This window comes from Pristis pectinata, chromosome X (assembly GCF_009764475.1).
Source record: "Pristis pectinata isolate sPriPec2 chromosome X, sPriPec2.1.pri, whole genome shotgun sequence".
NCBI lineage: Eukaryota > Metazoa > Chordata > Chondrichthyes > Rhinopristiformes > Pristidae > Pristis > Pristis pectinata.
In genome coordinates, this window is record NC_067450.1 from 5,976,060 (window position 1) to 5,990,967 (window position 14,908).

At 37.5% G+C, this 14,908-nt stretch overlaps 1 protein-coding gene across 4 annotated transcripts in view; it reads right to left on the minus strand.

Annotated features, from left to right (window-relative positions):
* Nucleotides 1–890: 890 nt before the first annotated feature.
* Nucleotides 891–14,908, minus strand: part of eif4ba (eukaryotic translation initiation factor 4Ba) — a 38,639-nt gene continuing 24,621 nt past the window's right edge. Inside the window, exons 7-16 of one of the 4 annotated variants that reach the window (XM_052009467.1) lie at nt 14,541–14,639; nt 12,519–12,704; nt 11,575–11,818; nt 9,778–9,872; nt 8,059–8,088; nt 7,212–7,461; nt 6,588–6,625; nt 5,283–5,406; nt 4,782–4,851; nt 891–3,888 (exon numbers count right to left, since the gene is read on the minus strand). In XM_052009467.1, the coding sequence (XP_051865427.1) occupies nt 3,817–3,888; nt 4,782–4,851; nt 5,283–5,406; nt 6,588–6,625; nt 7,212–7,461; nt 8,059–8,088; nt 9,778–9,872; nt 11,575–11,818; nt 12,519–12,704; nt 14,541–14,639 (1,208 nt within the window). In that variant the 3' untranslated portion in view covers nt 891–3,816. The remainder of the gene's footprint in view (nt 3,889–4,781; nt 4,852–5,282; nt 5,407–6,587; nt 6,626–7,211; nt 7,462–8,058; nt 8,089–9,777; nt 9,873–11,574; nt 11,819–12,518; nt 12,705–14,540; nt 14,640–14,908) is intronic. The other 3 variants (XM_052009468.1, XM_052009469.1, XM_052009470.1) reach the window with 3 other exon arrangements.

Genomic DNA, 14,908 nt, shown 5'->3' on the forward strand with positions numbered 1-14,908 from the left:
CTAACCTCAACGAACTGGCCCATTCATTTTTCATACTCTCAAACAATAAAGAAGGGATTTTCAAGTTTACAGGTGCCATAAGTACGAGGCATAATTAATAGAGGATGGAATGGTCAGGAAAAAAACCCCCACAATGAAAAGGGATACACTAGGAATATACACTCAGGCTACCAGAAAATATTACAAAATTCACAGAATACAATGTTGGCCAAAGCATGTGGTGGTATGCCAGTGAGACACACATAAACCAGGTCAGCTGGTCTATCCACCATCTCAGACAGAAGTCCAAATCCCAAACACTCATTCATGTTGCCTCCAGTACTACACCAATGATAAATCTGTGCCTTCTGGTAGTTGACTCTTCAGCCACGAGAAACTCTATTCTCTCACTTTAATTTGTAGAAGCCTATAGCATAACTTCCTAGCTTTAGCACTCAAAGCAAGCCCAGGATCCCATATGCTTTGTTGATTGATTTGTTAACATTTTTAACCACCTTTACAAGATTTGTGCACAGCCAGTGTGTCATTGTTTTTGAATCCATAGTAACATGGTTCAACATGTACAACCTCTTATTCTCATACATACTTGTGCAGTGGCCAATTTCCATTAAAAGGGAAGATCATCCTGTGGCACACTGTAGACCATTTACTGACACAGTTAAGCTTCAAGTCAGAGGAATTGTGGGCACCTCTGTAGTAGTCGTCTCCCATGGGGTGAATGGATGAACATTTCAGAGAGGAGGCTTGAAGAAAATCTTACACCATCAAGTACTTTGTGAAAACTCACATCAGACAACCCCCCTCCCTTCCACTGTGGGGAATTTTCTGAGTTACTGAACTATATAAGGCAAAAGAAAGGACGCTATAGAAATTAAACAGCAGCAATAGTGAAGGTATTCCAAAGATTAGTTTATTCGAAGGAAAACTGATGGGGCATTATACATGATAATAAAAGACATCTCCTGGAAAGCAGACTATAGAGTACAAATCTTTTTAATAGAAGGTATTATACAAATTTTACATAAGTCCTCTCAGTGTGTAATGTGTAAACTAATTCATTAAATGTTTCTATAATGGGGTAGTGGTGGTCGTGGCAGTGGGGTGGAAAGGGGAATTAAAAGAGAGAAAGCTTATTTTCGAGAATTTCCAATAAATACCTGTGTTTAAAGCTGAATTCTTTAAAACATGGACTGCAGTACTGTTTAATTTGAACACCAGAATTCTAAATTTGATTTCTTTCAGCCAATTTTAATAAACTATACACAAATATGTCCAATTTTTGCCCATCAAAATTCTTCAGCTGATATTATGAACTCAGCAAATTTATTTCTATCGAATGAAACTGCTTTATTATCAGTACACACCACTGCAGCATAAAGTCACTCAACCTGGTAAAGAGTAAAACAGAGTCTGCTACTGGTGGAGTGTGTGGCAAGGGTTAAGAAGTGGATACAGGATCAAGGGGGCTTGATTGAACTGTTTAAGAGAAAATCCAGTTTGAACTGCTAGTGACTAGGCAAATCAGCATTGTTCATTGGAGATCAATTCGATTCTGAGCAAATAAATTAAAAGTAGGAAACGCTGTTTTTTTAAATTTTTTTCTTGTATCTTTTTATCATAGTCACATTTTGCACTTGCTTTTCATCAAAGGGTCTTGATTACAGACTCTGAGTGATGCACATTTAAATACGAACACCGTCTCTTTGCTGCGGCACAAAACAAACCAAAACAAAAGATCATGCAAGTTTGATAAAGTGAAAAGCAGGAGTCTCAGTATCAATATTCCCAACACCATCCAGACTCAATGTGACTGAAGAGAATTTAATTTAGGACCCAATCATTGGTCTTTATGTCCTAATATTTTCAGATATCATTAATTGTTAAAACACAAAGTTTATGCCCCAAAAGCCAATTGTTCAAGCAAACATTTCGATACAAATGCTTTTGAGTCCTAAACCTGATCACCTAAAAATAAAAGAATGCAATTGTTAAAATGCTTGTACTGCACCAATGAGCTGCAAAAATTTCAGCCCTCTCAGCTCCACTAGAATATGCTGTCAAATGCAAAAAAAAGCTGTAACCTTCAGGAATTGGGATTGGTTGCAAACCAGGCTGAGTTGAGTAGACAAGAAAATTTAGCATTTATTAAACTCCCAAGGACTTCTAACTTAAAAACTTGAGATGAAAAAGATCAACAAACTTCTGGTTTTAACTTGTGAAGGATTATTGTTTTACAAGAGCTGTATCATTCAGGTCAAGCACAGCGGTTTAGACAGTGTTCAGCTTTCCTTACGATGTTCACCTTGGTACTGCATCTGCACTTGCTTTTACAACACGAGGTTGTTTTCACAAGTAATAAAGGGTAACATCCTATGAACTTGGTATTTTCTGGGAAAGTAAATTGAGATTACTCCAAGTTACTCGAATGGAAACTGGAATTAATTCATCAGAAATACTCATCCACTGATACCGCTGAGACTCTAGAAATTACACCAGTATGATCAGCAGATTTTCTAGTGTCAGGTATTTGTATGTCAAAACAATTCTTTATGGTAGTCTTACAAATATCTATGACTTTAGCTTGCTGTTAGATAGATCTTTACAAACATCAGAGAACCTTATGTACTTAATCTGTGTATGAAAGCAGTGGAAAAAAAAAGCTGATCCTGTATGTTCAAATATCTGACATGTAGTAAGTCTAATTCATTTTCCTGTTGAAAATTTAATTTTGATTGGCACAAATTTTTCTCCATAGTTTGGAAATTTCAATTTCAGCTTGTACGACACTCAAAATAATATCACAACTGAATAAGCCTGGAGTTGGCGGTTTCCAAAGTTTACTGGAAAGGATTTCAAAAAACTACAAAACAGATTAGATGAAAAAGATGTGCAGACTAAAGTGTTAAAATTAGGCTGTGAGTGATATCAGACATCAATAAGGTTGGCATGTCCAGATCTTAACCTGTGTAAGGAGAGGAGCCATTTTCTTGTGGCGGTATACATGTATGCTGTGCAGACAGGCTTACACGAGCAGTGTTCTTGATTTTAGATACTCAATGTCACATTCTCAAACAAACCACAACTATTGGCCAACTCCAATACACTTTCATTTATAGATGAATGCATTAGCATATTTGGCCCCAACAACTATCTCACCCGAAATACCAGCAATTCAGCTGTACAGCAAGAACACAACCCACGCAAATTTAGGGGAGAAAGAAAAAAAAAACAAATTGTTGGGAGTTTAGTAATATCAATAGACCATTATAGAATTTCAAGATTAGTCCCAGTAGCAGGTTGACCAGTTTGGTTATGGTGGGATGGCAGGAAAAGAAAAGTATTATTTGGCTGACTATGGCCCAAATCCCATTTTAAAAATACCATCTGACATTTTGGAAGGGGTGCCAAAATTGTGACAACTATTTGTACCAATCGCACTAGCCCATTTTATTTTAAAAAGTGCACCAACAATTACAATTTCTTTCATTCTATGGACCTCTGTTTCCATTATTCATGTTTAGCCAAATCTTACCTCCTTACAAGGTGTTCTATTTTTTTAAAAAAAAGAGGGACATCCAAATGTAAAATACCATTCTAACTACTGCACACAATGTTTTCTCAAAAGCCTGAGGCCGACATATTTTAAGTGGTAGATGAAATCTCCATAGGTTTCATATTCAATGGCTGCAGCAGCATGCAAGAAAAAGTTCCGGGAGATGTAAGCCATATGGGTTGTTGACAGTCACATTTTAATTGAAGTTCATTCTTTCAGTTCTCTGAAAAGGGGAAGTGGATGCGTTTTCCTCAAACAGAACTTTAGTCTGTACTGTCTCCTTCTTCATCAGCATCAATCATCAAAGCAGCATATTTGCTAGCAGAGCTGAATTTCTATAGAAAGACAGAAATATACAGCACAGGATAAGTTATAAAGCTGCAATGCACAATTCTTTCCCCACCTGTCCTGAAGGTGTCAAGTACTACTCATGCTTATGATGTTCCCACAGGAATATACAGCATTCTGAGTCATTGAGAGAACCAAACAGAATATTGCCAGTATTCTATTACAGTGGAAAGAAAAATCGCATCCAATCCAGTTCCTGCCCATCTACGTACATATGTACACCTTTGTTTTGGGATTACCCATATTGCCTTTTAAAAAAAAACATTGTTTTTGGATCTAGACATCACTTGTAAGGCCAGCATTTATTGTCCCTTTCTAAATGCTCAAGGTGGTAGTGAGTGATTTTCTTGAACCATTGCAGTTCCTCTGGTGAAGGTGCACCCAGAGTTTCTTGGGGAGGGAGTTCCAGGATTTAGGCAAAATGACAAAAGATTGTCAGGTGAGCCACCTGTCAGTCATGGGATACACTGCCTCTGACCTGCTCTCATAGCTATGGTTACGTATGTGACTGTGCCAGTTGAGTTTTTGGTCAAATGACCCCCAAGACATTGAATACCTTCCCTGCCATCTTACCTACCAACTCACTTGGTCAATGGCTAGGACTTAGATGTCTGCATTTTGCTGCACCATAACCTAGAGACCTTCAAGTTTGCAGCTGAAGGTTGACTAAGCAGGCAACTTTGATCACCCGTGTCTATACTTAACCAAGGACTTTGAATCCCAAATTATTTATCCAGTTGTTTGAAGATCTGAGAAGAAATACATTTACCTTAACTTGGCTAAAACACAACAATGCTCAACTTTTATTAGTTGAATGCAAGAGTTTGTTTCTACATTGCAGACAATGCTTTTGCAATGAAACACCACTTCTATGACTTACAGGAGTGGGCAATTCTTCATATTTCTTTGGCTCAGTTATAGGTTTTGAATCACGGCCCTTTTTGTCTTTCCTGTGCAAGAAAAGCAAACATTATGTACTGATCCTACGTTAGAAAAACATAACGTGCATTGCAAAAGACTTGATTTTATGTTGAGAATATCAACTCACCTGCTAATGCACCATGTGTAATCAGAGTACAGATTAGAATTTGGCAATGTTCTCTATTTCCAGTGACATGATGCCAGGGATTAAGTGTGAGGTACACCACCATTCCCACTGATATTATAATCATAGACTAAAGCAAAGACACACTATAAGATGTCCTGATAACAGCAATATCAAATTTCACAAATTAATACAATTCCTTCAAATGTTTAGCTTCAGGGAACTGTGGTGCAAATGGGTTGGTTAGAACTACCTCTGCAATGATGAGAGAAATCTTCTGTCTTGACATTGAGAAAATACCAAACTATCAAAACATAACAGCCGTAAAGGACTGACCTTTCTGGTTCCTTCCTTCGGTCCTTGTTTATGCCATCATTCTGTCCCCGATTCATAGCACTGTTGGCCCCACCACGTTCTTTGGGTGAAGTTTTGTCTTTTATTTCATATTCTGCTTTATCATCTAAGATTTTAAAAATGCTGATTAAAACCTCAGTTCTGATTCAAATCAGATCAGTAATTTAGAAGTGATTTTAAAATGTAATAAATTGCCCTTAATCATTAAGCCAGAAGCACACAAAATTCATACACATTTTTTGCCTTCTAACAGTTTATGTCTATTTGCTAAGTTCTTTGAATAGCAAGTTCAATCTTGCCCAGAGTGGAAATGGAAAACATTTGCAAGTACTTTCTCATATATAATAACTCACTTGCTCATTTTATTTTCCAGTGAGAGTGCAATGCAAGTTTTCTACTGCAGGTCAGCCCATTAGAATAGCCCTTGCTACTCCAGTATTCTTAAATTTGCAGGGAAACTCTGTCCACAGTCCTTTATAAAATTACACTTAATAACTGCATCGAGACTTGAAGTAATCATTGTCACTCTTGAAATTACATCAAAATATGGCTTCACGTCTCAACACAGCTACAATTTATCAGGACTTATCAGCACACGAGCCCAGATTGCCCAGTGCTTGCCTGCAAACAAAAAGCACATGGTTGATTTTAAGAAAACCACTTAATGCTAGATTTCCTCAGTTCTTTACCCTACAGTAGGTGAGAGACACTGAAAATTCAGGTTCCATAGCATGACCAAGCGCCAATAATTGTAATTATTCAGAAATGATCTATTCAGTGTTTGGAGATTTGCAAAAATGGCCACACAAGAGACACCATGTTATTCAGAGTTCCTAGAAACTTAATACCCGAGCAACCTTTACACAAGGTTACGTCTAGGAATCATCATCAGGCAAGTCTTGCTTCAAATCCTCATTTATGCAGTTCACTGGGAAACTAGATGTTGATACCAGCCTTCTTTCATTAGCATCAAAGCATATAAAACAAGGATATTTTTTCCTGGCGTAAAACATTCAAACAATTCATGCTGTTGTTTACTTTTAGCATGGATTCCCCAAATTTCACAATGTGAATGAACAATTAAACAATCTCCAAAGTGCGAAATTGCCTAGCAAAGGAGGTAGGAAGAAACAAAATGTTACATTACAGTCATTTATTAAATTATTACCAACCAATTATTCCTTTTGTTTTAACTAGTAACAAAAACTGAATGATTAGAAGATACCCCTGGTTTTAACTTTGTACTATTCCCTGGTATACCCATAAATGGTGCTTTCATTTCCATACCTATTGGTGGAACTGTTCCAGCTTTGCCACTTGGTGACCTGTATAGAAGGCAGATTACAGTACATTGTAAATTTACTTATTTTAATCGTTAACAACAAACTTTTTTTCTCCTAGTTAAAACTCAAATAATAATGGATATTACAAAAAAATGGATGTTACTCCCTTCACTGGTACCACATTTATTTGAATATACCGATGCTTTTGAGCAACATTTACGGCATAACAGCCATTTCTCTACCCACCCCCACCCTCCTCCCAGCAACTTTCAACACAAGACATGCAAAATTAGATGACTCCAGAAACTTACTCTTTTTAAAAGTGGTACCAGTTTATTCAGGAAACTTCATCCTTTATGATGCTAAATGCCACAATGTTGCACCTCAATTTTCATGGCCAAAATAAAAATGATTATTTTCTTTCTTCCAGTTTCTCTCTCCTGAAGGCACAGATATAGAGGTATACAACTCCATTGCTGCTAGCAGCTTGTATACCTCTCCCAAGCAGCTATTCATGTGCAAGCACAGTGGCATCTTTAATTGGTGTGCCATTGGATGAATTAGAAAATTGTAATTTCCTTGCAAGATTCCAGGGAGTTAGATTTGTTCTAGAAATTGCAACCTATACCTGAGTGATTTATTTGATGATGCACTATTCGGTGAGAGAGGCATTGTGGCCTCTGTCTCAGTGTTCTGGTTACTACTGGAACCTCCAACTGTTCGCTTTGTCCAGGCATTTTCTTTAGGTGGAGGGGCAGGTACAACCTTAAGTCGGAGCTGGTCTGGTTTAGCAGATTTGGACACTGGTGACTGTGGTTCCTCCTCTTTGCTGAACACTTCATTGTCCAATGATTTTTCACTCTCTCTCCTGACTGTAGCTTGAGATGGGAAGATAGAAAATTAGTTGCTTTGGAAGGCAAACTTTCAGATCAAAAATACAATTTAAAACAAATTCTAACACTTGATACTAACACTTCCCAACTCTATAAATATGATTGCTGCTGCATATGAATGCTGTTCATTTTTTCATATTTACTGGAATTGCTCATTATTCCACAAGCTACAATTGTTGCTATCATTAATAAGCAACATAGTTCATAATATATGAATTATCTGACTGAAGTAACATGATTGTGGCAATAGTAAGCAGCAAATCACAGTGCTCTGCAAAATACACCATTATTGTATAGTAAACAGGAAATAAAAACCTTTGGCCATTCCAAGAAGAAACAAAATGATCTCTAAACTTGCATTTCTTCTCTCATCATCAGGAGAGATACGGTGCTATCCTTTCCTACCAACATTATGGATATTAAATCTATGCCGCAATGACCCAGTGAAAATCTTTCAGGCACCGTCTAGGTATAGCAACAAACTATCTTATTTACACCTCTATCCAAGTAAAACACATGGCAATCTTGATATGTAGCTGGAGTGGGTTTTCCTTAAAATTGTCACAACAGCCAAAGCTTTACCTATGTGGCTTTGCAACTGTATTCTTCTATCTTTGAAGTCCCAAAACAATTAGGAAGCATGTACGAAGAAACAGCAGAGGATCAGTTCCAGCTTCAGATAGCACAATGCTGACATTAGTTTACAAACCAAGCAAATTATCCTGTGCAGATCACATTAGTCATTCAACAATGTGCCAGTTTTACAAACTAGAGTCAATGTTTTAGTGGTTTAAGGCTACGTCCATACAGGAAAAATGATCAACTCTTCAAATACAAACAGTTTAACAGGTTTTCGTTTAGTTAAACTGACAAGCTTAACAAATGAAAAAAAAATACTGCAGATACTGGAAACACGGAACAGGTCAGTCAGCATCCTGTGGAAAGAGAAACAGTTAACATTACAGGTCAAAGACCTTTCATCAGAACTGGGAAAAAGAAAACAAGTTAGTTTTGAGATAGATACGTAAAAGCTGTGAAATGCAGGTCAGAGCTGTGGAACTGAAACCAAAAGGGAGAATGCTGGGAATGCCCAACAGATGAGGCAGTGTATATAGAGAAAAGAAAAACAGTTAATATTGCAGATGGATGACCTACAGCAGAACCGGCCAGTTCAAATACAAACAAAGGGAGTCATCTGAAATTGGTGAATTCGAGTCCCAAAGACCATTCTTTATTACTTGAATGAGTGGCGATTCTCACACTTGGAACCACTTGTAGCCAGACCCTTGGTGCAAAGGATCCCCCTCCTGCTTTGTATTGCAGTTATTAGGACTTCTATGTCTCAGTCAGTAACTTATAGGCTTTTCCTTTCAGTCTTTAACTCCATCATGGTAGCCATAGTGTGTTGTGGGTGAATGGCTGCTATGGGGAGTGCACCTTTAAGAACTGACCCTTCCAGATCAGTGGGCAGCCAAGTGTTGGAAGCTGCCTTCAGCTGAGCCTGGTCTCATTTTGGTTCTGGTATAAACCATGTTGCAAACATATTTACAAGCATTTCCACACGTTGCAGTGGATCCAATTGGGAATTAGTTAAAACACAGCCTAGATCTCATGCCCCAATTGAAGTGTGAAGAAAAATTTTTGGGAAGTAGGTTATAATGACCAGATAATCGCCTGAGGGACCTTGAGAGGACAATTCACCTGCTCGTCTTCAAACAGTGACCCTTGATGCTTGTCCAAGAATGAAAACTGGTAAATCTCCTCCGCACCCTCTCAAGGACCATCACATCCTTTCTGAAGTGTGGTGATCTGAACTGGACTCTATTCCAGTTGTGGCTTAACCAGAGTTTTATAAACATTCAAGTTAACTTTACTGTCTTTGTACTCAATACCCCTATTTAAATCCAAGATCCTGTTTGTTTCGCTGACTACTCTTACAAATATCCTGCACTTGGACCCCACCCATCTCAGCTTCTGCATACTTTTTGGATCTGTGCCACGTCTATATTGCTTCCTCTGATCCCACATGCCAAAATGCACCACCTTTGCTGGCCTATGACCTGTGTTTTTTTGGGGGGGGAATTGGTACGATTGTTTCCCACACCTACAAGTTTGGAATCAAATTCTTACATTTTACTGTTCCAATATTCAAATCATTTACATATAAAAAAAATCAGTGGGCTCTCTCTTTACACCTACTGATCTTCATACCTCTTCACAGAGATTATAAATATAAAAACTCAGAATGACTCAGTGTTCATCATCCACAGAATCTTCTTAAAAACCCATTTAAAATTTTACCTCGACCTGCAGGGGCACTGGTATCAGTTGGCTGTGAAGAGTCACTGGCAGTCCTTGATCGCTCTATCTGATCCTCATTGCGCCAGCTTGGATGCCTACATTGAACCAAGGGACAATCACTAAATGGCATCAAAATTAGTTAACATTCAAGTCAGGTCAAGATGATTTTGTGGTAGTAATAAAGGCAAAGCCACCAATCCGATATATAGAGCTTATGATACTGGAATTTGGTCAGAAATCCTGGGTGTCGTGTCTAATCTCCATTACAAATATGCCAAAATAGCTTAAATTAAATGTGAATAAGCTTTTTGCAAATTATTCTGACTGCAAAATATCCTGAAAATCTTATACAAGGCCTGAGTTTTAATGGTGTACTAAGCCATAATTACCTCTTCTAGCTCCTAATTACAATGTGCATTTATGAACATTAAAAATACAGTGTATAACATTAATTTATGACTATTTCAACTGCTGCTTTAATAATGTGTATATTTGTTGTGTTTAATCATACATTCCAATTATTTAGAATTTAAATGTAAATGTTTAACTTAAACATTTAAGGAATACTTCCTGGCTTGCGTGATAATTCACTGACTGGCTTATCATCAAGCATTTCTTTTGCATGAAAAAAAAGTCCCCAATTTCCTAATCCTTTTACCAATTGCGTTTCATCTATGACTCCTATTATTGACTTCTTTTTGGGGGGGGGGTTAAAAAAAATTACAACCTTTGATGAACATTGCTTCTTAGGCCGCTCCATCATCTGCGTGTTATTTGGCAAACCCTTTCCTGTTATCTCCAGTTAAATTTTTATTGAAGAAGAATTTTCAAGTGAAAGACCCCATGGATAATCTTTGGTCTTACATAAACTGATGGAGACTCAAAGTATTTTAAATGATAACAGGAGCATCAAAGTAAAAAGGGTGTTCATTACAAAAACTTAAATCAATAGCTTAAGAATCAAAAGAGTAATTTATGAACGAGGAACTGAATTGCTGCAAAAGCCTTCTAAATGCAATGTGAAAATTGATACTTTGCGCATCATTAAAGTGAAATTTGTAAACCTAGGTATAAAAGTTCACTTCAGCAAGTTACTAAGGGGCAGTATGCAGAACCTACAGGCACATGAAAGTAAGCTTTCACTAGGAGGGTTCTTTACCAATTGTACCTGCTAGTTTTAGAAAATATTTTTTAAAAATGGATAAAATTAGGTTATTGTGCATGCCACCACAGATGGCACAAGTTGAAATCAATGATGAGAAGTGCTGTATTTTGAAACCCACTGAAGGCTTAAAGAAAACCATAGTTAAGAGTAAATTAGTGTGCTGTCAGTACAACTTTTGGCAATGAATGCCCATTTTTAGTAGGTGGTTGCCTCTATAACATCAAGAACGTGTGCAAGCTTTGTTATCAAGAGCTTGTGAACCACAGGCTGTGCTCCCACAAACCAGTACTCCATAGATCTTGAGCTACAAATGCTGCAAATTAAGAGTTTTCACAAGATGTAAGTATAAGTATCAGTTAAGATTTCACTACACCACCTTCCAAGTGGCATTAAGTGTTTTCAACAATATCATCAGCCTCTGTGGGGAGCTCTGCAAGAGGAACACCAATTCTTTAAGCTAGAATAAAGCCACTCTACCCAGAGCAAACAGCTGTGTTGGATTTCAGTACCTTAAACAAATGTATCACCACTTCTGGAGCTCATTTCTCGTAAAAAAAAAACACGCACACATCCATTCATCCACCCAATTTAACATCTAACCAGTTTCCTTTATCCTGGGGAAAAAAGCTTACCTTTCCCGTGGCTGTTTAACCCCTTTAATCCCTCTTTCTTGATCCTCTATTTGCCTCTGATACTTTTCTTGCTCTTTCTTCAATCTCTCTTCAACCTCGCGTTCTTTAGCTGTTGTATCTACTGGCTTGGCGGCACCAAAAATAGATGCTGATCTTCCAGATGATGCTGCAGGAGGAGCTCGCACAACCTCTTCTTTTGGAATGCTGCGAGGTTTCAGGTTCAATTTAGGCCTCTGTACAGGTCCTGCAGGTACAATTTCAACAATTGTTTAAAATGTCACACAATCTCAAATTTATTCAGATTATTGGTGCACAAGACCACAAATCAAGAGCATCTAAACATCACACATCAAAAAAAAATTATGGGAATCTGATAACTGGGGACAAAGTAATACTTTGTTTGGTTCACAATACCAAACTACAACTTCATGCGTACAGAATCAGCATAGCAATGAAAAGTTTCAGGACACAGACTTTCAGCAAGGTGAAAATCTCACATGTATAATGCCCTTGAAATACAGCTTTTTCACTATGATAATTCCCATGATACTGAAGTGGCAACTTAGTGCTCATGGTTATAGACTACCTTTCTTACATCTGCATCTGGCAGAACAAAAGTGCAAAACATTCTTCCATACACTCCACAGTTCCCAGCAGAACAGTACGTTATAAACTACTTCAGCACAGATCCAAAACTCATGGGTTCATTTTAGTTAGCATTGAAGAGTGCAGAAATGAATGGAAAAACATCAACATGCACAAATGGCATTGGACACAAGACTTCCATTTGTAATACAACAGATGTGGGCAGGCTAAACATTTAACATTAATGTTAACTCAAACATCAAAGTGGGAAGACTTGAAATGCAATGTGACCTCTTACAATGGTCTCCAAATTTTTTTTCCCTGATGAAAATATTTCTTTAGTAATAGAAATGAGTTACCTCTATCTTCCTGCCTCATTTCATCTCTTGAGCCATAATCACTTCTCCTGTCATCTCTTCTGTCAAAGCGGTCAAATCCATCATTGTAACGGTCACCATAACGATCGCCACCACCCCGATAATCGTCACTCCGCTTGTCGTCATAATTGTCTCTCCTGAATCCACTGCCAAATACACGCCGGCTGCCTACAAAACAATTCACTCCACTAAAACATTTGGTATTGGTTTATTATTGTCACTTGTACCGAGGTACAGTGAAAAACTTTTCTTGCCTACCAATCGCACAGATCAATTCATTACAAGTTGCAGTTACACTGAGGTAGTACAGAGCGCATTGAGGTAGTACAGGTAAAAACAATAACAGTACAGAGTAAAGTGTCACAGCTAAAAGGAAAGTGCAGTGCAATAAGGTGCAAGGTCACACTGAACAAGTTATTACTTGGAGAAATACTCACCTTTGTAATTAATACAATGTGTTTATTCTATTTTTTTTGAAACTGGAAACTACAGCATCTCTTTTACACTGGGCAATATGGGCATTTCTATAGAATGCTTCCTTGTATGAGATAGAGCACATTCACATCCATTGCTCAAAATTTACATAATCTACTTCACTTGTGCAATATTACTAGCCAATATTTCAAAATGCTGTCATTTTCTTAGTTTTCATTAAAGGCCTATGGACCATTAACCAGTAAATGTAGTAGGCTACTTTTATGTAGTTAAGTAAAAGAAACCAGTCCAGAAAGCATACAAATGACCTACTAAGAGATATCATGTTAGGAACAAGTATAGATACAATCTCAGAACCACAATGTTACCTTAATGCCGCGTTAGCAGTAGAATAACAATAGTTAGAATTTCCGAAGCAATGTGTAGGAAATCTGAAGACAGCATGTGGCTTGCACAAGAGTATGGACTTGTAGTGGTTCACACACTTTTTACACATAGGTCAAAGTATAGAATGACCAAAGACAATCCTTTCCAGCCCACCTGAGCTTGGCAGGATATACAAAAATTTTTTTTTAATATAATAAGTCTACAGCACACACCACTTGTGGGATCTGAACAATAAAACAAAAACTTCACTCAGGTAACGGTATTTTTCTTACAAATATAGCAGGCACAATAATTGAAGGGACCTAAAAAGGGAAATATATTCCCTTTGTTCTAATATTAGATCCTTCACTAAAATTTTAAAAATAAACAAATACATATAGCTAAATGCACAATCTTAATAAATGTACTTGCCTCTCCAAAAACCTAAAGACACTGTAGGAAAACTGTATCAAGAGCTTGGAGGCTTCTCAAAATGGAGGTGAAGTGTGCTAAATGGTCGTGATTCTGGGTCTATATGGGAGGGGGCATGGGTCACATGGTGGTGACTTCCAGCATCAAGGTAAAACAAAAATTCCAGTCCCAAAAGCTAATCAAGATTGGGCATTATAATAGACTATGAAGTAAAAAAAAAGGCTTTAGAAAACAATATGCCTCAGATCCAACTAACAGAACTAACACTCACACACACACAGACACAGATCCTTGCCAATATATTTGTGAATAATATCCTGTAGCCAGTGAATAGAATCACATTAAATTATTGAAGTAAATGTATGCTAACAGACATTTTAAATTAGTTTATCCATTTGATGTATTGTTTTTAAAAGCAGCAAAAAGTACAACATATGGCAAACTACAGCTATGGACCCAATGTCCAGCAACCTTCAACCTTAATGAATTACTGAATGCCTGAATAGGCTCAAAGACTTGTCTGGTTTACTGCCTCTATTTTGCAATACCTCGCTTAAGCCATTTAACATAAAATTATGTAGAACCAAACAAATTGTGTTTTAAATAGGTGATACCTTTTCTAATAACTTTTTTTTTGAGAAAGAGCCAAGATAAGTGTTTTCCCAACACAAATTCATTGTAACACACTCAATGGCTCACAATATAGAGGCAGGTGGGTGCTTCACTGTTCACTATGAAGCTATATATAGCTATAACCATAGATCAGCTCACCTCTATCATAACCACGGTCCCTGAAGCCATCATCCCTGTACCTATCTCCATCCCGCCGAGGACCGTCCCGGTCACGGATTTCATAACGGTCCCTAGTTCCTGGAAAAGCAGAATCCGCAAATATTAAAACGTTTCAAGAAATCATACATCAAAAGAATGCTTACCAATGAAATCCGAAAACTATCAACCGGGATGAGTGATTTCATATATAAAATAAGATTAAGTGATACATCCTGTCTTAATAGGCTTCTAGACTGGATGGCACAAAATGCAAAAGAGCAAGCCATAAGCATCATACACACTGTAGGTAATCAGAAGTCACAATCTCATGTCTATTTTATATGCACTTGTAATTGGACAAGTCCAAA